This window comes from Macrobrachium rosenbergii, chromosome 26 (assembly GCF_040412425.1).
Source record: "Macrobrachium rosenbergii isolate ZJJX-2024 chromosome 26, ASM4041242v1, whole genome shotgun sequence".
Classification (NCBI taxonomy): Eukaryota; Metazoa; Arthropoda; class Malacostraca; order Decapoda; family Palaemonidae; genus Macrobrachium; species Macrobrachium rosenbergii.
Genome location: NC_089766.1, coordinates 8,961,984 through 8,988,507, shown reverse-complemented (window position 1 = coordinate 8,988,507; position 26,524 = coordinate 8,961,984). Strand labels below are relative to the sequence as shown.

At 37.3% G+C, this 26,524-nt stretch overlaps 1 protein-coding gene across 14 annotated transcripts in view; it reads left to right on the top strand.

Moving 5' to 3' along the window:
- LOC136853015 (one cut domain family member 3-like) overlaps positions 1-26,524 on the top strand; it is a 544,859-nt gene that overhangs the window by 455,690 nt on the left and 62,645 nt on the right. For 9 of the 14 annotated variants that reach the window (XM_067128158.1, XM_067128157.1, XM_067128156.1 and 6 more), the window contains one exon: positions 6,690-7,204. The exons of the other annotated variants lie outside the window; for them this stretch is intronic. In XM_067128158.1, the coding sequence (XP_066984259.1) occupies positions 6,690-7,171 (482 nt within the window). In that variant the 3' untranslated portion in view covers positions 7,172-7,204. The remainder of the gene's footprint in view (positions 1-6,689; positions 7,205-26,524) is intronic. 14 annotated transcript variants of the gene reach the window in all.

Sequence of the window (26,524 nt, the reverse complement as noted above, 5' to 3'; positions counted from 1 at the left end):
GAAATGACTCGAAAGAAATGCTGAGAGATGAAGGCAGATTTTTCAGGATTGCAAAGAAATAGTTCAGTTAGATATAAAGAACATAAGTCTCTGAATCATTTCCATGTTACTGGGGAAATGACTCGAAAGAAATGCCGAGAGACGAAGCCAGATTTTTCAGGAAATGCAGAGAAATACTTCAGTTACTGGAGAAATGACTGGAAAGAAATGCAGGGAGATGAAGGCAGATTTGTCAGGAAACGCAACTAAACAGTTCATTTAGATATAATAAAGAACATAAATCTCTGAATCATTTCCAGGTGACTGAGGAAACGACCCAAAAGAAATGCAGGGAGATGAATTCCCAATTTCAGGAAGCTGAAAAATTAAATAAATGCTTGATGCAACTGCTTCAGAAACCTCATCCGAACTAAATCCCCAGATCCAGGGTGCTGGTCAGTGTCATTGAGACACTGATGCAAGAACGGTCAAGAAATTGATGCTAGAAGTATTTTATTTTTTTTAAATTAAGACCCCAAGAAGAGATTTCAAGTTACATATTTGGAAAATTGCTCAAAACCCTCGAGATAAAAAAAATCTGTACACTCGGAAAGAAAACTCGTTGAGAAGACATTTTTAAAAACGTGAAACCAAATCCAGAGAAATGCAGTAAATGGTTGGAGAAATAATTTTTTAGAGGGGAATGTAGGAAGGACAAGGAAGAGATTTCACAAGAAGAGGATGTTTTGGGGGAAGGGGGGGAGAGGAAGGGAGGGAGGGAGGGGAGAGGGAAGGAGGAAAAAATTCCAGCGAAAACCCATTGCAGCCAAACCTGGAAGAAATCATTGGGAAGCGAAGATGAGACCAAGGGAACGCGGGAAAAATCTTCGGAAAAAGCGAGCGAGGAGACTCGGCATTAACCATGAATGTTTTCGAAAGCATTATGTGTGAGGAAATAAGAGAGAGAGAGAGGGAAGGAGGCTTGCCGCTAATATGGATTTTCCGCCCTTACATGATTTAGAGCAAATGTGAGAGAGAGAGAGAGAGAGAGAGAGAGAGAGAGAGAGAGAGAGAGAGAGAGAGAGAACGTGTTAAAATTCACAAGCCTCCTCCTCACCGTCTTGCTTATTTTTCCCTCGGCATATATTTTTTTTTCTATTCTAATTGTCCTCGCCTTCTATTATTCTCTTCGACTTCCTCCTCCTCCTTCTCTCTCTCTCTCTCTCTCTCTCTCTCTCTCTCTCTCTCTCTCTCTCTCTCTCTCTCTCTCTCTCTCTCTCTCTCTCGCCGTTGTGTGATCGCATGCCGTTGTGATTGATTGGGAGTGAAAATAACAGACGAGATGGAGTGCCATTTGTAAAAAAGGGCCGTTGCTTGAGAGAGAGAGAGAGAGAGAGAGAGAGAGAGAGAGAGAGAGAGAGAGAGAGAGTGCTAGCGGCACCCCTGTGCCAACCAACAGCAGCAGCGGCAGTAGAAGCAGCAACCTTTTCGGTCGTATCGACGTATCGGCTTTCGTGACTACCTACCGATTTTGGCTGAAAGTGGCTCGTTGGATATCCCGCAAATGGTACACACACACACACACACACACACACACACACACACACTCACACGCACACTCACACACACTCGCATCTCTCTCTCTCTCTCTCTCTCTCTCTCTCTCTCTCTCTCTCTCTCTCTCTCTCTCTCTCTCTCTCTCTCTCTCTCTCTCTCTCTCTCTCTCTCTCGCTGCTTTTCCACTAACCCACCTAAAACATACCTCTGGTTTTGGCCCCCCCGAAATGCGCTTGCTCTTGAAGAAAAAAATCGTTGAAGCTTAATAGCCTCACACACAGAGAGAGAGAGAGAGAGAGAGAGAGAGAGAGAGAGAGAGTCCCCAAAACAATCCCCTTTGCACATTGAAGGCTGGTGGCCCCTTTCTTTGTGTATGTGTGATTGTGGGCCTCTCATTACTGGTGTTACAAAATGAATTTGGGACATTACCCGGGAACGGACTTCTCGGACTTCTCTTAAGTCCGAGGTCCAGTGTCATGATAGTGCAAGGAGGAGGTCCTTTTTGTGGCCCCCGAACCGCCTGGGCATAATGATCAGGACCCCAGCCATCCAAGTGTGCGCTTCGTACCCAGCAAGATGTCTTTTCAGGTCATTTCACGCACCCGATGCGTAGATTGAATTTTATTTTGTTTACTGGTTTTCCTTTTTAACTTCCAGTGGTGGGGCCAGATTGTTCCAGCGCCAGGTTTCAGTGATGCTGAGAGTAAATCTCGTACCTGAACATCTTTTATCTTATTTCACATTTTGGAGATGCTGATCCAGTTCTTATGGACATACAGGAACCATTTGTGAACTGCATATCCTCAGCAATATGTCAGTTTCATTATTGCGGTTTATGTGACATTACTAAATGGTTAATTCAGGTTTTAAATTTGGTTGTCTGTCTCAAATAGCCTGAAGGGAGACCTCACAAAAGCTTGCCTGGTGAACTTCGTCCTTCTGATTTTAATGATGTACTTTGGGGTTTTAGAGGTGGACCTTCAAATAGGACACATCCTTCGCCTCTGTCTGATGAGTACGAACGTACATGATTCTCTCTCTCTCTCTCTCTCTCTCTCTCTCTCTCTCTCTCTCTCTCTCTCTCTCTCTCTGCCTTAGATAGAGCATCCTCCATCTGAGCATCTCATGGAATCTGTTGGACCGCCCCCTCCCATCTCTTCGCCAAATGTACCTTTGGGTCCGCTCCACCTCTCCTCCTCCTCCTCCTCCTCCTCCTCCTCCTCCTCCTCTTCTTCTTCTTCCTGGAGCAACGGGGTTGCGCCCAGGTCCTGTTGGGGGCGCCTCTTGCGCGCCGCCGAGGGAAATGCCGTTCGATTGCCTTCGACCCTCCTGCTGGCTCCCGCTGCTGCCGCTGGCTGCCACCAACACCACCATCACCAGCGCCGCTGCCGCTGCCGCCGCCTCTCCTGCTTCTTCTACATACACACACGTAGTCTCTTTTTCTCTCTCTCTCTCTCTCTCTCCTCTCTCTCTGTCTCTCTTTCTCTCTCTCTTCTTCCAGAGGCGTCTACGGTGAAAACAGGGCGGGGTTAAGGGCTCTTAGACGTGCCAGGATTTTTGGAAACCGAAAAGGAGAGGGGGGGGGGGGCGGAGTGGCTGGAGCAGAAGGCGGAGACGAAGTTGATGACGACGATGATGCTTAGGAGGAAGACCTGAGATTATGTCGGATGGTGCTCCCGTGGCGACCTCACATCATCTCTCGTCACCTTGGAGAGACCAATCGTCCCCAACCCCTCCCCTATCTCTCTCTCTCTCTCTCTCTCTCTCTCTCTCTCTCTCTCTCTCTCTCTCTCTCTCTCTCTTCCCTTTTTCGAATGTCACACCGACAGGCATATTATCATCATCCGTGGCCCTCGTCTGCGTCGTCGGTGGCAGGGGGTTCGAAAAGGATATTTTCGCATTGAAAGCTGCTCCTCCATTCATGCTGATTTTGACACTTCGTGGGATTCTTCTTTGGGGTTTTTCCTCTTTCAGGGGAATATTGGAGAATATTTCAGTGAATATCTCTCCCCACTCACTCTTTCTCTCTCTCTCTCACTCTCCCGGTACCAAAAGGTTATTTCTGTGGGTCGTGAAAAAAAAAAAAAACAGAAAGAGGACGTGCTGAGGTCAGGTATTTCCTTTTCCAAAAGGGCCCCTCTCTCTCTCTTATGACAGTTTCTAAATCAGGGCACCCAATGAAGGTGTCTGCTTCGGATGATCACCACAAGCGACCCTTGATTTTTGAATGCCGCGTCCTAACACCGACACACACATAGTGAAACCTCAGTAATTTATTTTTTTCAGAATATGGATGAATTAGATTCATGCACATATTCCTGGCATCAGGACGTTTGGGTTACAGGGGGATGAATTTCTGAATTCCAAAAAAAAGGCATAGGAAAAAAATGATTGAAGTGATGGCTATGGCGTGACAATAGACTTCGGAAATGGAAAATTCCTTTTTTGGGTCCTTTAGTTTTTTAAATGATTTTAATGTGGAGTACACAAAAGGACAGTATTTCGACAAACGGTTCAGTTCTGAAGAGTAACTGCTTGATAAGTTGTCAGCGAACTCTTGGAGGGGATAACCATAATTTTCACTTCGAGAATAAAAGCTAGGTCACGAACAGGCCAAACCTGACCATCCCGTACAGGAGCTGAAGTCAACTCAGGTCATACTTCGAAATCAATTAATAGTGTCCAGATGTTCGAGATGGGGAAAACAGATTACAGTTCAGGTGATCAGGATGACGTCACGAGGTCCTCAGAAGTAAATGATGATCTTGAGGAGGTCTTGACTATTGGAAATTGTGGAGCAGTTGGCTACACTTTTATTTTCCAGATTTAACCAGTTGAACTCTAACCCAGATCTTAACCAGAAACTGAAACACGTTTTAAACCGCATTCGTAGGTTTCACTGATTCCAAACCGTTTTAACCAGATAGCCCTGAATGGCCTCTTAAAACTTGACCCTCAACCTAACCCGACCTCGGAGAGGTCGACCTTATGATTTCTAAATGTTATCTTAAGTGGAAAAGAGCTGTGTGTGTATGTTTCATTATTATTATTATTATTATTATTATTATTATTATTATTATTATTATTATTATTATTATTATTATTATTATTTTCTTGAGACAGTTTTCATAGGATTGTCTAAGGCTTCTTGGCACCGGAATGACTTGAATATTAGGATGCTTTATGTAGTTGTGGGGAAATGTCACTGTGTATTGCATTTGTGATTATGATTAAGGAAAAAAAATATCATTCCTTGTTTATGAGATTAAGACAGACGTTGTTTTTTTTCTGTATGTGAAAACTTGCTTTTGTTTCTCATTTATTTCTTGAATTTTTTTTTTTTTTTTTTTGGCCCATCAAGAGTCATTTCAGTAACTTTTTTTTTCAATGTCAAGGTGTTTTTTCTCCTTCTGTGTTATTCTGTTTATTGCATTATATCGTCTAGTTGTGGTAATGGAAAAAAAAAACTTTAAAAAAAACTTTGGTAAATCGATGCTGTGTTAGACATCAGATCACTTCAATTAGAACCAGTCAGAAATTTTTTTAAAAATAATTAAAAATAAAAAAAAAATTCAGAACAAGAACAAATTTTTTGGAATTAGTTCTTTTGACTTATCTGTTTCATTAAGTGTTGATGATAACGTTTTATGATGTCAGTGTTAGATAAAAATCCATAAAAAAAAAAATCTATATAACTTTTTTCATTTGTTTTTTGAAATTCAAGATTTTTTTGTCATCCTTTTTAAAAAATTTAATTATGCACAAATTCCATTATATCTGCCGCAGCGCTCGACTTTTGGGAGTTTGACCACGGGCCTCTCTTGGGCCGGACGTCTGTCCGTCTGTACGTTTGTACGTCGCTTTGTGTGTATGTGTGTTTGTGTGTGTGTACGATTGTTTGCATAGGCGGACTTGATAAACAACCGTTGTGTGCTTTGTATGTGTGTGTATGTATGTGTGTATAGCCGCCGTGATAAAGACATTGGGAAGGAACGAGTAAATGTTTGTGTGTGTGTTTGTGTGTTTGTAATGCTTTGTGTAGATCAACCTGGAGCTAAAGAATAGAGGAACCAGATGACAAAATAAATAAAAGGATGACACAAGTTAAAACTGAACAAAAATATTAAATTAAAAAAAAGAATTATCGCACAAAAATCTTCATGTCATTGTAAGGCACAATTTGGCGAAAAGAACCGACCTCTCAATGCCCAGATTTAGTTCACGTCAGGAGGGACCGAGCTTAGACAGAGTAAAAAAAAAAAAAATCTTTAGAGAGAGTTACCTGTACAGTAAAGCTCTATCTTGCACATGAAAAGAACAGAATAATCATTTGGTCTAAACCTTTACATATGAGTCATGAGTCGATGACTCTCTCTCTCTCTCTCTCTCTCTCTCTCTCTCTCTCTCTCTCTCTCTCTCTCTCTCTCTCTCTCTCTCTCTCTATAAATAAACTCCAATAGCCAGGTCGCCTGACTTGAAGACAGGGAGGTTCCTCGATCAGCCATATCGAGTACAAGCTAGATTTATCAAAAGAGCTTCATTTGATCTATGTTGACAGAGTAATGAATAGCATGAGGAATAGGTATAGAGGCACTTTACAGGTAGATGGGTTCATATTTTGGTTAATATTCTGGTAGATGGGTTAACATTTTGGTTAATATTTCGGGAAAAATATTTTTGGTGAGGGACTTGAATAAATTATCTCAGTGTTGAATGCAGGGAATAAGGCTATGTTTTATATAGATGCTAAAGATATTCTCAAAAGGAAACATTACACGTTCTCATTCACGATATTAAGTGTAAATTTTCATATATGTCAGGGAATAGTTTTCCGTTCATCCAAAAAAAAAAGAAAAAGAAACCAAATCCAAAAGTTAGATGAAGGAATGACTGGCTCCGCAAAGAAGGATGTTGGTGGAATGCTTGTGTGGAGGTTCTTCAGGGTTGGGGGTCTTGGGATTTCCTGTGGTAGGGACTGAGAGACGTCACGCCCCTGTGTGCATCGGACAGGGGGGGCGTGCGAATCGGACAGACGAACGGACAGACGTGGCCTGGACCCTCTCAGTCAGAGAGGTCCGTGGCTCAGAGCTTCCCCTTTGCCCAATTGTTGAGTCAGGAGGGTAAAACGAGACCTCTCTTTGTTCTTATTGCAGACTGCCAGAGCCGAAACTCGCGGGCCGAGCCGTGTAAACGGGTCACCTCTTGCTCCTCGACCTCCTCCTCCTCCTCCTCCTCCTCCTCCTCCTCTTCCTCCTCCTCCTCCACGTCCTCCTCGTCCTCCTCCTCGTCATCCTCCTCGTCCTCGTCCTCCTCCTCTTCCTCCTCGTCCTCCTCCTCACACTCTTCCTCTTCCTCCTCCTCTTCTCCCGCCTCATCGTCATCGTCCCTGAGCAGCAGTAAACTGCCCCCTGGCCTGCCACGGCCGTGCCCCCCGCAGCAGCAGCAGCAGCGCCCTGCCCCTCCTCCTCCTCCTCCTCCTCCCTCATACCCACCGACCTACCCCACCCCCACCCCACTACCCGGCTCAGGGGCACGCCGGGCAGGCTCACGGCTTGGCACACCCGGCTCCTCAGTCTCAATCATATGGCGCCTGCTATCTGGGTGCGGCCCCGTCCCATCACTTTGCCCAGCCTAGCTCTACTCACCTCTTCTCGCCCTACAATAGATAGTGAGTGAATATAATGTCACCCCCTTTCATGAGGACCACCACCAGCTACAGCAACAGCAACCGCAACAGCAGCAGTTCCCCACCCCCCAACCCCACCCCCACCCAGTCCCTTATTCCCCTTCCCCCCCGCCCCCAGCAATCTCCATTCAACCCCCTCTCCCCCCAAAAAAACTTGCATTTCTTTTGACCAGTCCTTCAGTGTCCTCCACCCAAATCCCCGCCCACTCCCTTACTCCCCTCCTCCTCCCCCCACTCCCCCCACAAATGTCCATTCAACCCCCTCCCTCCCCCCCCTCGAAAAACTTGCATTTCTTTTGACCAGTCCTTCAGTGTCTTCCTTATATGAAACCCCCTTTATTTTTACTCATTTTGTCCATGTGGTTCTTCTTCTTCTTCTTCAGTCCCTCCCCCTCCGTCCCTTGCTTTGTGTAGACTTTAAAAGTATGCTTCAGGACCCCCCACCCCTCCCCTCCTCCTCCACCCCCCTTACACTCCCTGGAGTCCTGTCCCCACGAAGCGTCCCTTATCAGTAACATCCTATACTACAAGCATCTGTGTCATTTAGCTCAGCCAACCTTTTTAGCATTTCCACCTCCCTGTTACAATGTGTGTTTTTTTTTCTGTAGAGAGTAAGTGTTTAATGGTGATGTGTGTGTACTTTCTGCTATGCTCCCCCATTCATGGCATTCCCCCCCCCCTCCTTCATCCACTATGGCGGTTGTGGGGAGGGGGCCGGAATTGTCAAAGTCTTCCCCCATCACCTATGTAGTGTTAGACTGAAGCCTCCGTCTCTCTCTCTCTCTCTCTACCCCGCCATCCTTCTAAAAAGATATATCTTGTAGATATAGAAATAGCTTCTTTGGTATGTATGTACCCTTTTCCTTTATTCCCGTTCCCCCTCACTCGTTCTCCCCCATCCTACTCCCAGCTCCTCGTCTCCTCCTCCACCCCCCACCCCCTTCCTCACCACTCAGATACTCCTTGTATTGGATTTTCCTCATTAATGATATTTCAGATATTTGGAATATGCTCCCTGACAGTGACATTATGCCTCTCATGAAGGATTCCGAAGACCCTCTCTCTCTCTCTCTCTCTCTCTCTCTCTCTCTCTCTCTCTCTCTCTCTCTCTCTCTCTCTCTCTCTCTCTCTGGAGCTTTGGCTCGTTCTACACACCCTCCCTTACATTCCCTTTCCCTCAAGATTCCTTACCTTTAAACCCTCCTCGATCACAAGAAATTCCCTCCCTATCTTCCTCCTCCTCCTCCTTTTCCTCACCTCCTTGGCATCTCCTCACACCGCAACCTTGAGCTGTAGATTTATGCCTCGCTTTGTGTATGCCAGTGTGATGCCCAAAACCATTTGCACACTACCCCCTCTCTCTCTCTCTCTCTCTCTCTCTCTCTCTCTCTCTCTCTCTCTCTCTCTCTCTCTCTCTCGTGAGTTATGGGCATCCACAAATCTAGTTCTGTCATATCTGTGTGTACTTAATAACCGTATATATATATATATTTATCTTTTGTCTTAGATGTATCCAAAACCTTGGCCCCTCTTCCCCAACCCCCAGTCTCACTTGATTTATTTCCCCTGGACACATTTTTTGAAAGAAGATATCAGTCAAACTTGACTCCTCAGAGAAGAAGAAGAAGAAGAAGAAGCTTTGTTGTCATCCAAAGCAGAGGTCTGTGGGAAAAGTGCATACATTCCACCCCGCGGCGTTAGAAACCTGCGTCAATTGTCGTGTTGTGCTCTCTGATAGGCTTCAGGATTTGTTTTACGTTTTGTTTATTTCATTTTTTTTTATTTTATTTATGTGTCTTGCTTTTTTTGTTTAGCTTAGCTTATTTAGAGATTTGATTTATCTCATGAAGGGGTCAGTGGATTAGGGACCGGGTGGGCGGGGGGGTGATTTGGGGAATATTTCTGGATAGGCTCTGATGTAGGGGTATGAGAAGCACCACCTCTTGTCACAGATTCCTAACGCTGCACCGTGGAATTATGCAAAATGCCTTTTTCTTTAAAAAAACAAAAACCACAAACGAAGAATTTTTTTAGATACTGAACAAAAAGAGTTTTGAGAAACCCGATTCAAATTGGTCCCTCCTCCCCAACATAAAACACACGAAGAGAATAAAAAAAAAAAAAGGAACAAAATAACTCGAGTTGACTGGATGCTAGATCGAACGAACGTCGAAGCATCATCAGAGGTGGATGCCGATTGGCTGACCTTACTGAAACCAACCAATGAGCAGCCGCCATTGCCGCATCGACGTTCGTTCGACCGAGGGGAAGGTTTCTTACCGCACGTTCTGTAGTGTGTGTGTGTTTTTTTTTAATGGGGGGTAAGGGGGAACGCAGGCGGTGTTTTTAACCATTATAAATCTGTCAGAGCAATGAGAAAGTCCAACTTCAGTCTTCAGTCAGACTTTTGAACAGAATCAGTCACAAGAACTAGACGATATAAGAGAGGTGACGGATCTCTTCAATAGTGTTTATTCATCTAAAAAAAAATATGAAAAAAACACTGTTTTTGAGATTGGGCCTCCCTATGCCCACACGAGCACATTCGAGAGTGCCTGTGCCTATCACCCTCCTTCCTCCCCCCCCTCCCCTCTCCATTCCTAAAATCATACCCCACTGCCCCATCCCAGGCTCTATTCCCCGCCCCCCCCCCCAAACCCCCTCACAATGCATGGCTTAATGCTTTCAATGAAAATCGTTGGTATGTCGATGTTTGTTAATATCTGGTGATAATAATGATATTTATATTTATATATATTTATATATAATTTTAAGGTGTAGGAATTGACATGTATCTCTTTATCGTCTGTGTTTGTTTATAAGGAAGAAAATTGTTCGGAGAGAAAATAACGTCCCCAAAACGAAATAACTTTGCACGAGAGAGAGAGAGAGAGAGAGAGAGAGAGAGAGAGAGAGAGAGAGATGCTTTAGGCGCGGTAGGCTTGATTGATTTGAAAAGAGAAATCGAAGTGAAAAAAGAGCTGTGATATGCAATTGATTTAAATGATTGAAAGAGAGGGATTGAGAGAAACAGAGAAAGAGATAGAGAGAGAGAGAGAGAGGTAGATTGATTGATTGGGCGGGAGAGAGAGAGAGGGAGAGAGAGAAAAGACAAAGAGAGAAAGAGGGAGAGAGAGCGCACGAGTGAAAGAGAGAACATTCGGTGGGGGTGGGGGGGTGGGAGAGGAATGGTGAAGAGAGAATTGATTGACCGAGAGAGAGAGAGAGAGAGAGAGAGAGAGAGAGAGAGGGAGAACGTAAGTGTGTGTAGATTATCATGGCGATAGGCTGTGCATGGGTATTTTTTCAGTAAACACCCAAAAACAAACTTACGGGAAAAAAAAACTATACCCCTTGCCTTTACGGGCACAGAAACCGTGTGACAGTCCCCTGAAGATATGATTTTTCAATGACAGCCAACAAATTGGGTTGAAACTCTGCTACGGGTGTTCTGGTGGAATAAATTGCAGTACTGAAGGTTGATGTTGATGCTGCTGCTTATGAGGAATCGATGCTGAGAGAGAGAGAGAGAGAGAGAGAGAGAGAGAGAGAGAGAGAGAGAGAGAGAGAGAGAGACGAAATTCATTAATAATACATGCGAACAGATGACATAAGCTAACACTAAAAATATTATACCAGATTAATCAATGGGTTGGATCCCCGAAGATAGAATGAAAAAAAAAGTGTGTGAGAGAGAGAGGAGAGATAGATTTTCTTATAATAATAAGCCTTAGTGTGAAGAGACACAGAGATGAAAGTTGCGCGCGCGATGCTGGGGGAATCAATGCCGTCGTTGGAATGCTAGGAGAGAGAGAGAGAGAGAGAGAGAGAGAGAGAGAGAGAGAGAGAGAGAGAGAGAGAGAGAGTAGGTGTGTGTGAGTGTGTGTGAGAGCTAGCGAACGTCAAAACGGAAAAGATGCGAGACGGACAAACTCTTTTGCATTGATAAATAGCGAATAATAGTGAAAATTAAGAGACGTACAAACTGTTTTGCATTGATAAATAATGAATGATGGCGAAAATGTTCTTGTAATGATTGAAATAGTGAATGGTGGCGAAAATTAAGATACGGCTTCAGACCAAATGTTGGAATATTAGCAAAGCTATTGATACGAGCCACAATGATGCCTTGAGGGATTTAGAAAAAATTGAAACATGAATAAAGACCGAGATTAAGATTTAAACAGCGTTTCACAAACAGAGTAAAAGGTTAACAGATTGATGATTTATAGAGAGGACTGATTCTTCTATCGATAATGATGCTCGAGACGAAAGATTAGGAATAACTGAGATGAATGTAATAGTTATGCACGAGAAGAAGATAAGGAATCAAAAATGAGGTGATGTGATTTTGGATTAGACTGAATATTTCAATCGAAATAGTGGACTATTCATTCAGTCGAACACTGAGGGACTTTTGAAGCTTTTTAACCAAGGATCCTTTGGTCGATATAAGAGAATGAGAGATATTATTATTTATATATATCGTCGTTCCTTGAATTAAAAAGGGAATATTAGACGCTGAAGTTATTCTAGACTTGAAATTCTTGCGACCTCATAAATACATAGTAACATCTTGAAGTCTTTATATTCCGGAAAAGGTTTTTATACTCTTGATATGAATTTGACAAAATAGATGAAAGGTGAATTTCACCAACATTACTTTGCAACAATCACTTGCTCTGCAGTTGCTTTGAGAGTCCTTGGAATTGTACAGACTAAAGGACAGAAAGCACAAACGCCTTCCTTCTTATTGCTTAATCGAGAATGCTTTAGGGCTGTGTGATTGTTTGGAGTTAATAAAAGGGTCTTCGGAAGTGAGTCTTGTTTTCATTGCTTCTCACTGTTATTCCTTAAGGGTCCTGAAAACAGACGTTTGTGTCTTGTTGTTGTTTCGTAAGGGTCTGAAAGACGAGCGTTTTGTTTCCTGTTGATATTTCTTGACGGTCTAAAAGATGAACGTTCGTTTCCCGTAACTGTTTCTTAAAGCCCTTAAAGACAAACATTTTCTTTGATTTATTGTTAAGAATTGTTGCTTCATTTCACAGAGATTCCGTAAACATAGGCCTAATCCAGACTACCAGACTCAAGAAATCAGTCATATGAGCGCAATTATACCTAGACCTACTTTCCACAACCACTCCATAATCCAGTTAAGAATAACAGTTATAACACTTACATTTGTGTTCGGTGAACTGGCAACCAAATTTTTTTTGTTACAGTATTAACACCACTTCCTCTTTTGTGAACACTTGTTTTTAACACCTTTTTTTATCTTTGTTTTTTTTACTATATCGGAATGGAACGAGACAAGCACAGCTTTAAACCAATCGATTTTCTGACAGAGTGCTGTCTGTTTACTGTGTTTGAGCTTTTGCAAATAGTTTATTTTGCGAAGCAAAGGCTGCGACGGGGACAAAAAAAAATGGATGGCAGTTGCTTTTTGGAAGATCACGAGCCTAAACTAAATTCCGTATTGTACAAATTTAAAACGGAATTCGTGGTCTCTGTTTAGTCTAAAGTGGACCCTTAAGATTTTTATATTTAAAAGGAGATCATGGACCTAAAATAAGTTCGGTATTGTACAGATTTCAAATTGAATTAGTATTCTTTGTTTACTGGGCGTGGACCCTTAAGAATTTATATTTTAGAGGACCACCACGAGCCTAAAATAAGTTCGGTATTCCACAGATTTCAAATGGAATTAGTATTCTTTGTTTACTGCGGCGTGGACCCTTTAAGATTTTAGCTTTAAAAGGAGGATCACGGACCTAAAATAAGTTTGGTATTCTACAAATTTCAAATGGAGTTAGTATTCTTTGTTTACTGTGGCGTGGACCCTTTAAGATTTTAGATTTAAAAGGAGGATCACGGGCCTAAAATAAATTCGGTATTCTATAGATGTCAAATAGAATTAGTATTCTTTGTTTACTGGGGCACGGACCATTAAGAATTTATCTTTGAAAAGTATTCTGGAAATCCATTTACTGAATCTCAAGTAATGGACAAGGCTCTCTATGAAAGCGAACAGATTATAGGATACGTTTTGTTTGGTTGTTGTTTAAAATGAGCATTCTGGAATCCATACACATGTAGTCTTTATAGTAGAGACAATAGGGATTATGTTATCAAAAAAAGACCCATTCAGTTAGCTTTGGTAGGTACATTTGCATATGTACGTGATATATACACACACATATATATATATATATATATATATATATATATATATATATATATATATATATATATATATATATATATAATATAAAATATATATATATATATATATATATATATATAAATATATATACTTAGAGAGAGAGAGAGAGAGAGCCAGCCGAGATACTTAAACCCAGTATTAAGTGAAATACACCAATACCTTGATAAATTTACAGCCAATCATGATACCTTCGCCGTCAGCAACAGACAATTGTAAATTGAATTCCGTGGGACCTTCCTTTGCACATTCATGAGCTGATAATGATAATCTATATTGCTCTCTGAAATGCAAAACCTGACGTCAACTGTTTGACTCTCTGGGTTGGCTCACAGGAACTCGTATCCTTTGAGTGAAAGGTATTCATTTTACTCACAGTAATTCAGTGAATAATGAAACGGCTGATCAAGTAAGATGTTAATAGATTAACTTTATTGCAAATGAAGCCAGAATCCACTGGGGGCTTTTTAGCAGAAACGAATGGATAAGCAGAATTTTTTTGACATAATCCAAGTTCATCTTAGCACTGTTGAAAGTAATCTTGTTTGCTGACATTTTTTGACACTTTTACTCATAGATGAAAATTTCTTCAAGAAAATTCCGTACTTTTTGGGGTGAATATAGCAAGAGTGATATGAGTACAATTTTAGATTGAAATTGAAACAGGTTTAGAATAGAAAACTTGCCAGTTTGCGGTAAAGTAGGCATAATTATGAAATGGGAAATGATGGCTTTGCTGATCTTAGCAGATACGCATACTTACATATATTATATATATATATATATATATATATATATATATATATATATATATATATATATATATATATATATATATATATATATATATATATATATCTATATATATATATATATATATATATATATATATATATATATATATATATATATATATATATATATATATATATATATATATATATATATATATATATATATATATATATATATATATATATATATATATATATATATATATATATATATATATATATTTATGTATATATATATGTATATATGTATATACAGTATTGTATATATATACATATATACAGACATACATATATACTTGTGTGTGAACTTTTCAAATCAATGCCAAAATCCCCGCAACGATATCCGATTCAGAGGCAGCCCAAGCAAAATTTAACAATCGCGTCATCACACAGTCAGAAAGCATAAAACGCAAACATGCAGTAGATTAAAAAAAAAAATTAACATTGACGCCAAAAACCAAAACATACAGAAACCATAACGCCTGTCTCATCCGCCTGAAAAAAAAAAAAAAAAAAAAAAAAAAGCCAGCCGCAACAAACAGTCCCTCCCATTGTCCGAGTGTCTCTGTCCTCTGTTTACAAGTCAGTTTCGTTGTTGCGGAGACAGACAAAGACAGCAAAAACAACAACAACAACAACAACAGCAGTTGTTGTGTTAGGAGAGGAGTGGCAAACAAGCCCCAAACGAGCGGAAAGAATAAGACAAACAAGGACGGATGAACAAAGGAAGAGTGACAAGCATAGATAGGATGATTGACAAGCAATTGCATTGATTGAGAGGAAGTTGAATTATGGCCAGGCGATGATTGAGGGACATGTGTATATATGTGAACGGAGAGAGAGAGAGAGAGAGAGAGAGAGAGAGAGAGGGAATATACGCAATAGATGAGCGGGCTTGTTACATATATGCGTTTGTGCGTATGTGGCGTGTTTTTATGTGCATATGTGTACATGTGTATGTGTGTTCATGTGATTGGGTTTGTTTATGCTTGTTGGGTTGTGTACCTACAGAGGTATACAAAAACTTACGCATTTTATACACACGTACACACACATATATATATATATCATATATATATATATATATATATATATATATATACATGCATATATATGTATATACATGTATATATATATATATTTTTCCATGTATACATACATGCATATAAAGGAGAGAGAGAGAGAAAGAGAGAGAGAGAGAGAAGGGCCATATCAAAGTACTGTTTCGAAAAAACTTGGCGTTGAATATTTCGAAGGTTAAATATTAACCACTACTTAAACTTCCTTCCGCTGCCACACACAATTACTTGAACTCGATTGGTACACCAGCTAAGCTCCTCAGTCGCCCTAGAAGAAACCTGTCCATTTCACGACCGAAACTCGTTTCCTTTAGAAAGGTTCTTGTTTCTGATTTGGTCTGGATACTCTTGAGAAATGAGGTTCCGATGGTCATATTATTATTATTATATGTGGTTGAGAGGAAATTATTCATGATTAATCTGGATATGATTTTTTTTTTTCAAAATTGTTTAGGCTTTTGATTCGTAACTACAGGATATTTTGTCATGTTTCGGGAGTGTTTGAATAGTTTCCTCTTTCACATACACACATATATACTTGCATATAAAGGAGAGAGACAGACAGTCAGAGTTACTTATGTACTGGCCCTACCCATAAGTATGTGTGTATGTATATATATATATATATATATATATATATATATATATATATATAATATGCGAATGTGTATGCTTATGTACTGTATACGCATATGTATGAGTGTATGTGTATATATGTATGTATATATATATATATATATATATATATATATATATATATATATATATATATATATATATATATATTTTTTTATATTTTATCTATGTACATTTATGTATATATATACACATACATTGATACGTATGCGTATACATAAGCATACACATAATATATATATATATATACATACACATACTCATACTCATACTCATGAGTAGGACTAGTACATAAGTAACTCTCTCTCTCTCTCTCTCTCTCTCTCTCTCTCTCTCTCTCTCTCTCTCTCTCTCTCTCTCTCTCTCTCTCTCTCTCTCATATCACTAAAACCTTCCCAGAGTCCAGAAGACGTAAAGTAAAGTAAAGCACAAATCCCAGGGCGGAATTTACTATCGCTCACACACCTAGAAACTCAATTATCGATATCTGTTACATCAGTCACATTTTATGGTAACCAAATTATCGAAGACATTAGGACACAAGACCTCCGTGTCTCGGAGACCTCAGCACATGAGATCGGATTTATGGCCTCGGTGAGGGAGAGGTCCGCCTGATTTCATTAATGAATGAGCGGCGAGGCGTATTTACGCGTGATTGGGTATATATATTATATCGGAGTTGCAATGGCCCTTTTAAAACTATCAGAGGTGTGGGATGCGTGAAAGACGAGGCTTACTATTACTACTACTACTACTACTACTGTGACCCCTTTTGATGAATGGGTCATTCAGTAATTTGTTTTGGTTTGGGGAAATTTCGATATAGTCAACAAAAATTATTATTATTACTATATTCAGAAGATGAACCCTATTCATGTAGAACAAGCCCACCACAGGGGCCATTGACTTGAAATTCAAGCTTCCAAAGACTATTATGGTGTTCGTTCGAAAGAAGTAACAGAAGGTAATGGGGAACACAGAAAGAGGAGATCAGGAATTACAAAAACAGACGAATTAACAAAATTAATAAAAAAAAATAAAAATGTCAATCAAATATTAAAATACAAGTTTAATTGTATTAGGGTAGTAACGCATTGCATCTTCGCTTAAACTTCTTTGTTGTTAAAGTTTTCAAGTGATAATTAGTTTTTTTGAATTTATTGAAGGCAGGACGTACATATGATTCTTGTAGTAAATTATTTTTCTTTTTTTTTTTTGTAATATAAGAAAAACTTTAAAACAGATGACATAAAAAAAACACTGTCCATTTCTTAATAATTTTTTTGACATGGTCCTTTCATGAATTTTCCTTTAATTTAAGTAAGTTTAATTATAGAGGACAGTGCTAATCACTGTTCATTGTTTAATAGTGTTTTGGGGTAGATTGTTTTTATTGGTTTTTCTTTGATTTAATAAAACTGAATTAGTTGACAATGCTAAAAAAAGCTTTCTAATAGTGTTTTGGAGCAGAGGTTTTTCTTGAATTTAATAAAACTGAATTAGAAGACAATGCTAAAAAAAAGCTTTCTGATAGTGTTTTGTAGTAGACTGTCTTTTTATCGGTTTTTCTTGAATTTAATAAAACTGAATTAGTAGACAATGCTAAAAGAAGCTTTCTAATATTACAGTCTTCTCGTAAAGAAAATAGTCGGTCAGACGTTTACAAAATTAAGAGCTACGGATGTCCAGTCCAAGTCAATTTGTTTTTGTCGTTGTCTTTATTTTCTCTCAAGGAAACTCCGTCAGAAAAGACAGGGCTAAGACAATATAGTTGTTGTTTTAGCACTGTCTTTTCTAACGGAGTTAGTTATAGTAGCCTCGTGTTACTGAAGATGGGTTTTTTTATGGCTCTTAAGAAAGTCAAGTAGTTAAAAGCCGGTTTTACTGATATGTCCTGATGTTTTTTTTTATTGAATCGCGTTATTTCAATATAACTGTAACGAATTAACACGGAAAAATGCGGCCTCTGTAATAGAAGACAAGAAATCACTGAATTTTAAAGAAATGTCGAATCTGTCATGACATAAATATCTCGGTGATGATATCGGTATAATATCTGTAGGCATATTTTATTAAAATCGATTTTTCCGGTAAAGCTTAGGATTGACACTCACGATTTCATTGCAACTGCAGTGAAATAACATGAAAGAAAATATCCGTTCTAGTAGAAAATAAGAATTGAGCTAAGCAACAGACTCTGTAGTGATTAAAATGTCCTCCTCAGTGATAATATCGGTAGGCATATTTCCATAAAAACTCATGTCATCGAAACTGTAATAAAAAAACATGAAAAATGTCCGCTCTAATAGGAAATAAGAAATGACTTAAGGAGTCGACTCTATAATAATGATTAAAATGTCCACCTCAGTAATAATATCGGCAAGAATATTTTCCCAATTTAATTTGTCCCGTATAAATTCAATTGCAACATCACACATCCAGCACAAAAATTAAAAAAAACATGACAGCACTAATATAAAATAAGAAATGACTCAAGAAATCAACTGTGATGATTGAAATGTCAACCTTGTTGGCAATATTGGTAGGCTTTTTTTCTTCAATTCACATTAAAAAAACTGCTCTAATTTTAAAAAATGACTTAAGGAATCAATGATGAAAATGTAATTTCAGTCACATCATCACATCAACAAAAAATGGAATAAAAAAATTACTTCAAACTGCTCAATCAAAAAAAATAAAAAAATAACCTCTCTAATTGGAAAATCATCAACTCTGTAATGATTAAAATTTAACCTCAATGACAATATTGGTAGGCATTTTTTTTTCCAAATTGTAACATCACATCAACACAAAAATGGAATTAAAAAATGACCCCCTTAATAGAAAATAAAAAAATTACTTAAGGAATCATCTCTGATGATGAAAATGTCCGCCTCAATGACAGTATTGGTAGGCAATTTTTTCAAATTGTAACATCACATCAACACAAAAATGGAATAAAAAAAAATTTACTTCAAATTGTAACATCACATCAACACAAAATTGGAATAAAAAAAATTACTTCAAACTGTAACATCACATCAACACAAAAATGGAATAAAAAAAGACAAAATGGATTTGAAAAAAATGACCGCACTAATAGAAAATAAAAAAAAAATTACTTAAGGAATCATCTCTGATGATGAAAACGTCCGCCTCGATGACAATATCGGTGGGTATATATATTTTTATAAATCGGAATTTACCCTTTATAACTTCAATTGTGACATGACATCAGGTATCCCCGGAGCCTTGAACCGCCCGCTGCCTCCCGATATTAATCGCGGATATCTCCCGATAGCCAAGAGCCTATAAAAAAGAATAAAAAAAAAAAAGCCTATAAAAAAAAAGTTATCGAAGGACATAAGAAGCGAATTTATATATATAGAAAAAACATCGACACGGAGAAAGAAAGAAAGGGGAGACTAAAAAAGAAAAAATATGAAAACGGCCGAAATGAGAAATTAAACCAGCGGTGGCGAAATGGGAGTGGGTGTTTTTTTTTCCCCCGAAATGGAGACTTTGGAAATTTATAGGCAATATGAACGAAAGAAATAACTAAGGGTGGATGACAATAAATACGGCAATTTCAGCCATAAAACCAACAGTAACATCGGGGATGCAATGAAGTATAAAAGCGCAGCCTCCGAATAGAATTATGAAGCCGCAGCGCTGGAAGAGAGAGAGAGAGAGAGAGAGAGAGAGGCCGAAACGGTGAGAGAGAGAGAGAGAGAGAGAGACAAAAAATATAGAGACAGATAGAGACAAAGAAAGTTATAGAGATAGAGACAAAGAAAGACACAGAGAGAGACAAAGAAAGACACAGAGAGAGAGAGAGAGAGGAGAGGAGAGACATGGAAAACATATAGAGACAGAAAGAAAGACACAGAGAGAGACATGGAGAGAGAGAGAGAGAGATAGAGACAGAGAGAAAAAACATATAGAGACAGAAAGAAAGACACAGAGAGAGACATGGAGAGAGAGAGAGAGACAGACAGAGAGAAAGAGGGACAAAAAATTGTTGATGGAGGATTTTTCCCGACAGAAATGGGGAGAAAAATGGATAAATGTGGGTAAGTGTGCACAGTGTGAATGGAAGAGATATGACGTGGGTAGATAAAAAACTGCGGTCGTGGAAAGTGATGGAGAGAGAGAGAGAGAGAAATTCTTCAGCGATCACAATGCCAAAACGATCAAAGAATTAAAAAAAATGGAATGGTTATCCGAATTCAGATTCGAAAATTTTAGATTTAAAAAAAAAAAAAGGATTTTGATAGTGAAAGGTTAAGGAATGCAAAAAAAAATTTGGCCAAAATTATATAAAAAAATTTAGATTTTGATAAAAGATTGTGATAGTAAACGGTTAATGAATGAAAAAAAATCTCAAAATTAGAAAAAAATAACATTTTAGATTTTGACAAAAAAATTGATAGAAAGGTTAAGGGATGAACAAAAGATTCTGTCAAAATTAGAAAAAAAGAAGAAAATTTTAGGATTTTGAAAAAAAATACTGTGATAGAGAAAGGTTAAGAAATAAAAAAAAAAATTCTGCCAAAATTAAAAAAAAATGTTAGATAAAAAAAAAAGATTGATAGTGAAAGATTGAGGAATAAACAAAAAAATTGTCAAAACTAAAAAAAAAAAAAAAATAGAGAGTTTTGAAAAAGAGATTGTGAAAGTGAAAGGTTAAGGAATAATTTTTTTTTTTTTTTTTTTTTTTTTTTTTGATCCAAAGATTTATAATTAAAAGAACAACATATATTTGATTTAAGATAGGCGGGAATTTCGTGATATGGGCACCCAATGATAAATTTAATGGTTATAGACATTACTGAAGTCTTATTATTTACAACTAATATAAATTTTAAAATTCACATCAATACAAACTGAAAATTCGTTGTATTGCAAATTATTTCTTAGTTTTGGTTCCCAGTAAAACAAGTAAAATATGCGCCAGTTTCTTGAGCGCAATCGAGTTTTCTGTACAGCGTATAATCAAGGCCACCGGAAATAGATATATCTTTCGGTGGTCTCGGTATATGCTGTATGAGCCGCGACCCATGAATCTTGAACCACGGTCCGGTGGTGGCGTGTCCTATGTCGTTGCCAGAAGCACGATTATGGCTAACTTTATAACCTTAAATAAAATAAAAACCACTGCTTAGAGGGCTGCAGATGTTTGAATTGGTGGTGGATGTTTGATGTCAATTTGCAGCCCTCTAGCCTCCTCAGTAGTTTTTAAGATCTGAAGGCGGACGGACAGACAAAGCCGGCACAATAGTTTTCTTTTACACAAAACTAAATATGAAGTATGTCCATACTAATCTTCATACTAAATTCTGCTAAGCACTAAGTACTAATTATACACTTACATTCTGTTGCGTACGTGAGATTCTGAATTGCTGATGTCATTTGTTTTCCATGTCGGTGACTTAGCATTTTTTTTTTTTTGTTTGTCATTATCCTACGCGTTGTAAATTCGTGGTAGCTATTTTGCCTCATTTCCACCCTTGTCCGTGCGAATTTTGTGTTGCTGATTCTATATTTTTTTCTCAGTAGCGAATTTCTGCTGTGCGCTCCGTCCGTGATTCCAGAATAGTCTATATCTTACTTACGATGACTTCGTTCATATTCTATGTATCCGATTAGAGTTCAACGTACCCGATTCTGTGTATCCGATTAGCGTTCTGTATATCCGACTAGCGTTCTAATGTATTCTATTCTATGTATCCGATTAGCGTTCTATGTATTAGATTATCTATGTATCCGATTAGCGTTCTAATGTATCCGATTAACGTTCTATGTATCTGACTAGCGTTCTGTGTGTTCGATTCTATGTATCCGATTAGCGGTCTGTGTATCCGATTAGCGTTCATTTGATGTGCTGTGATTGGCTCTTGTGTTCTCAGTGGGAAATCTGATTCTAAATTCGTTATCATTTTGAATTATCGACCTCCAAAAATTCATTCGAATTCCGTATCTTTGAATTCACACTGATCAACTTACTCTCTTCTTTGTGGCTGTTTGAAGTTCTACCTTATTTAATGTCTTTGACTTCTAGAATTTAAACTCGTTTGAATTTGCATTTTTTACTTCCAAAATTTGAATTCATTTGAATTTGCATTTTTTTTTTTTCTAGAATTTGAGTTCATTTGAATTTGCATTTCTCGAGAAGCACTCCAGTTTCTTAACCCTTGAAATTCTTCCTAAATTCAAATTATTAAGTTGATAGTTAAACATATGTGAGCATTCATTATCATCAAAGTGAATTTCTTTCCTTAGCTATCTCTTGAAATTGATAGTAACTTCGCTCTCTTAATAAATAAATTAAGAGGCTTAACTCTTTCATTTAACTCTTGAATTCACTATCCTGAAAAAATCTTTCAATAGATATTATCATTTATACTTGGGGGAGTTCTGTTATGGGTAACCACCCTTATCGGAAATCGGAAGAACAATTTGATGCGGAAAAATTATTAAATCATCAAATCATGAACAGGACGAAGTATATTGGAAGCTAGGGTATTTTGATACATATCGATGAAATATGTTAAAATACGCGTGATGTATATTGTATTTATGAGGTGAAGGTACGAGACTTATACAGTGCTTTACTTCAGTAGTATACTCCGTTAAGCGAAAGTTTATTTCTTATAGGGAGAACGGGCCGTCATCGTATACCTGTATTTAAAGAATGATTGCCTTTGGTTTATATGTATATATATATATATATATATATATATATATATATATATATATATATATATATATATATATATATATATATATATATATATATATATAAAAATATATATATATAATTATATATATATAAATATATATATATATATATATATATATATGTTGATTTATATATATATTTAATCAATATATTACGATGATTTACCGTACGTTTAATCAATATTTCCATAAATTATTTGAAAATTTTTGAAACATGTCAAGGTGACCTGAAGCTTTTTAGTATTATTATTATTATTATTATTATTATTATTATTATTATTATTATTATTATTATTATTATTATTATTATTACTAACGTAAAAGTAAAGACGACGTTATTTCATAAATTATCCATATTACTATTCCAAATTCTATAGTGTATCCAATGTAATAATTTGCAGTAATCAGATATTTGATGATACGATTATGCATATTCATTTATGCGATTACAAATAAGTATATTAACGTTCCATTGGCTCACAGCATATTCACAAATAATTTGCGTTTAGGAGAATAATAATAATAATAATAATAATAATAATAATAATAATAATAATAATAATAATAATAATAATAATAATAATAATAATAATAATAGTTTGTTTGTGACTGGATTCTTTCTTTCTAAAAGCCAAGATTGAATGTTACAGCCTTCAATTATTCGGAAAAAGTGAATTTTAGATTTAGAAATTGAAAATTGTTTATCATAATGAAATTCAAACACTTGGAATCTCTCGTGACAAACAGCACAGTAAATCACAAAAGCCAAATTTGTAAGAGTTCTAAAAATCTTCGTGAAAGACCAAATTTGTCAGCGTTCTAAAATCTTCGTGAAAGACCAAATTTGTCAGCGTTCTAAAAATCTTCGTGAAAGACAAGATTTGTCAGCGTTCTGAAAATCTTTGTAAAAGACCAAATTTGTCATCGTTCTGAAAATCTTTGTAAAAGACCAAATTTGTAAGCGTTCTGTAAATCTTTGTAAAAGACCAAATTTGTAAGCGTTCTGAAAATCTTTGTAAAAGACAAAATTTGTAAGAAAATCTTTGTAAAAGACCAAATTTGTAAGCGTTCTGAAAATCTTTGTAAAAGACCAAATTTGTAAGCGTTCTGAAAATCTTTGTGAAAGACCAAATGTAAAATATCTTTGTAAAGACCAAGTTTGTCAGCAAAATTTTGTGAAAGACCAAATTTGTGAAAATCTTTGTAAATACCAAATTTGTCAGACAAAATCTTTGTGAAAGACCAAATTTGTCAGCGTTCTAAATATCTTTGTGAAAGACCAAGTTTGTCAGCGTTCTGAAAATCTTTGTAAAAGACCAAATTTGTCAGCGTTCTGAAAATCTTTGTAAAAGACCAAATTTGTAAGCGTTCTGTAAATCTTTGTAAAAGACCAAATTTGTAAGCGTTCTGAAAATCTTTGTAAAAGACAAAATTTGTAAGCGTTCTGTAAATCTTTGTGAAAGACCAAATTTGTAAGCGTTCTGTAAATCTTTGTAAAAGACCAAATTTGTAAGCGTTCTGTAAATCTTTGTAAAAGACGCGCAAGAAATTACCGGAAATACGATTGACTTAAAACCGTCGCAAATAACGAACAAGTAAAAAATGCGCCCAAGTTTCTTAGGCGCAATCGAGTTTTCTGTACAGCCGCTCCAGCGTATAATGAAGGCCACCGAAAATAGATCTATCTTTCGGTGGTCTCGGTATAACGCCGTATGAGCCGCGGCCCATGAAACTTTAACCACGGCCTGGTGGTGGCCTGCCAGAAGTACTATTATGGCTAACTTTAACCTTAAAATAAAAACTACTGAGGCTAGAGGGCTGCAATTTGGAATGCTTGATGATTGGAGGGTGGATGATCAACATACCAATTTGCAGCCCTCTAGCCTCAGTAGGTTTCAAGATCTGAGGGCGGACAGAAAAAGTGCGGACGGACAGACAAAGCCGGCGCAATAGTTTTCTCCTACAGAAAACTAAAAAGGTATAATCCTTCTCCATTAAGAAATAAAGTAATAATAATCTGGACTGTAATCACGGAATAAGACTCTTAAGCGAAGAATTGATTGATATCTGATTTCTCTCGCGCTAAGTATCAGGCAGAATCTCCCTGCCTTCAAATTAAAGGCCCCAAAATTCTTTCTAGTGCATATTCGTGCACTTTGGGCCCACCCCTCCCCTTCCTTCATATGTGTAGTTGATGAGGTCCTCCCCCCGATTCCATCCTCCCCACTCCGGTTAAACCAAGAGTTACGCTAGATTCGGATTTCGCAGCTAATGTGTTCATTCGACGCGTCACGTAACGTCCGGATCCGATACGGAGAGAAAATCATTATGAGGTGGTCGATGGAAAATGGCAAAATTACTAAGGGACGCTATGTCATGTTTTTCTCCTGTTTTAGAGAGAGAGGGCGGGGGGTTATGGGAGGGGGACAGGGAGTTGGGAATAGGGGGAGGAGGCGTATCCATTAATGGGTGGTATCTGTAACATTATACTAGATCGCTACTCCCCCTCCCCACAACCAATCTCCAATCTCTCTCGTTGCAGTCTCGTGCTGAAAATAATTGATGTTCAACTTGCGCTGTGGTTTTTCCACAAAGTTGTTTTTTTTTTTTTTAACCTGTTTAATGTTTTTTAAAAGGATTCATTCGTTTTGATACATTTTTTCTCTGCCACACTGATACGTATTTATAATTTATAATGGTTGGTTGGAACGAGTTAAGGTTAAAAGATATTGCATGGTATTTTTTTCCCATATTTCTGACAACTGATTGCATGAAGAGAAAATTAATGAATTCATTCACATAACAGTATTGTTTTACGTCAAGTAGATTCATGGATATTTTGTGTTTATCAAGATAGTGAATAACGAAACTAAGTATAGATATGAATATTTTTATTCATCGAGATAATGAATAAAAAACTGGTTATGGTCCTGAATTCTTTTATTCATCAAATTAATGAATAAGAAATCTTATGGGAGTAAGTACAAGATTTTTTAAATAACGAAGAGAGAGAGAGAGAGAGAGAGAGAGAGAGAGAGAGAGAGAGAATTAATTGACGAACAAAACTGATCCATGGAAAAAAATTAGTAGAATTTTCAAAAATAACTAACAAAATTGATCAAAGGAAATAATTAGTAGAATTATTCGAAAATAACTAAGAAAAATAAAGTAGATATAGAGATAAAGAAAGACAGACAGACGTACATAGACTTGACAGACCACCCAAAAACGAACACAAATATACATTCTCTCAACCTCATCTGTCGGCAATTTTTTTTTTTTTTACGTTTTGGTTTTCTTACGTTTTGTTTTTTTTTTTTCAAAAAGTTTTGTTTGTTAAACGTTTTGTTTTTTAGACGTTTTGGCTTTTTAACGTTTTTGCTTTTTAACCGTTTTGTTTTTTTAATGTTTTGGTTTTTTAAACGTTTTGTTTTTTTAATTTTTTAAACGATTTCTTTTTCAAACTTTTTTGTCTTTTTTACGTTTTGTTTTTTCAAACATTTTTAAGCATCTCGTTTTGTTTATTTTTTAAAGTTTTTTAACGTTTTTTTTTTTAAAACATTTTAATCGTTTTGTTTTTTAATCGTTTTGATTTTCAAACGTTTTGTTTTTTAAACGTTTTGTTTTTCAAACGTTTTGGTTTTTTAAACGTTTTGTTTTTTAACGTTTTGTTTTTTTTACGTTTTGTTTTTTTAAACGTTTTGGTTTTTTAAACGTTTTGGTCTTTTCAAACCTTTTGTTTTTTAATCTTTTTTTATTCAGTGTTTTGGTTTTTTAAACGGTTCTCCCCGTTGTTCCCATTGTCAGCCGGAAAACGTTTCCCCATTTATTT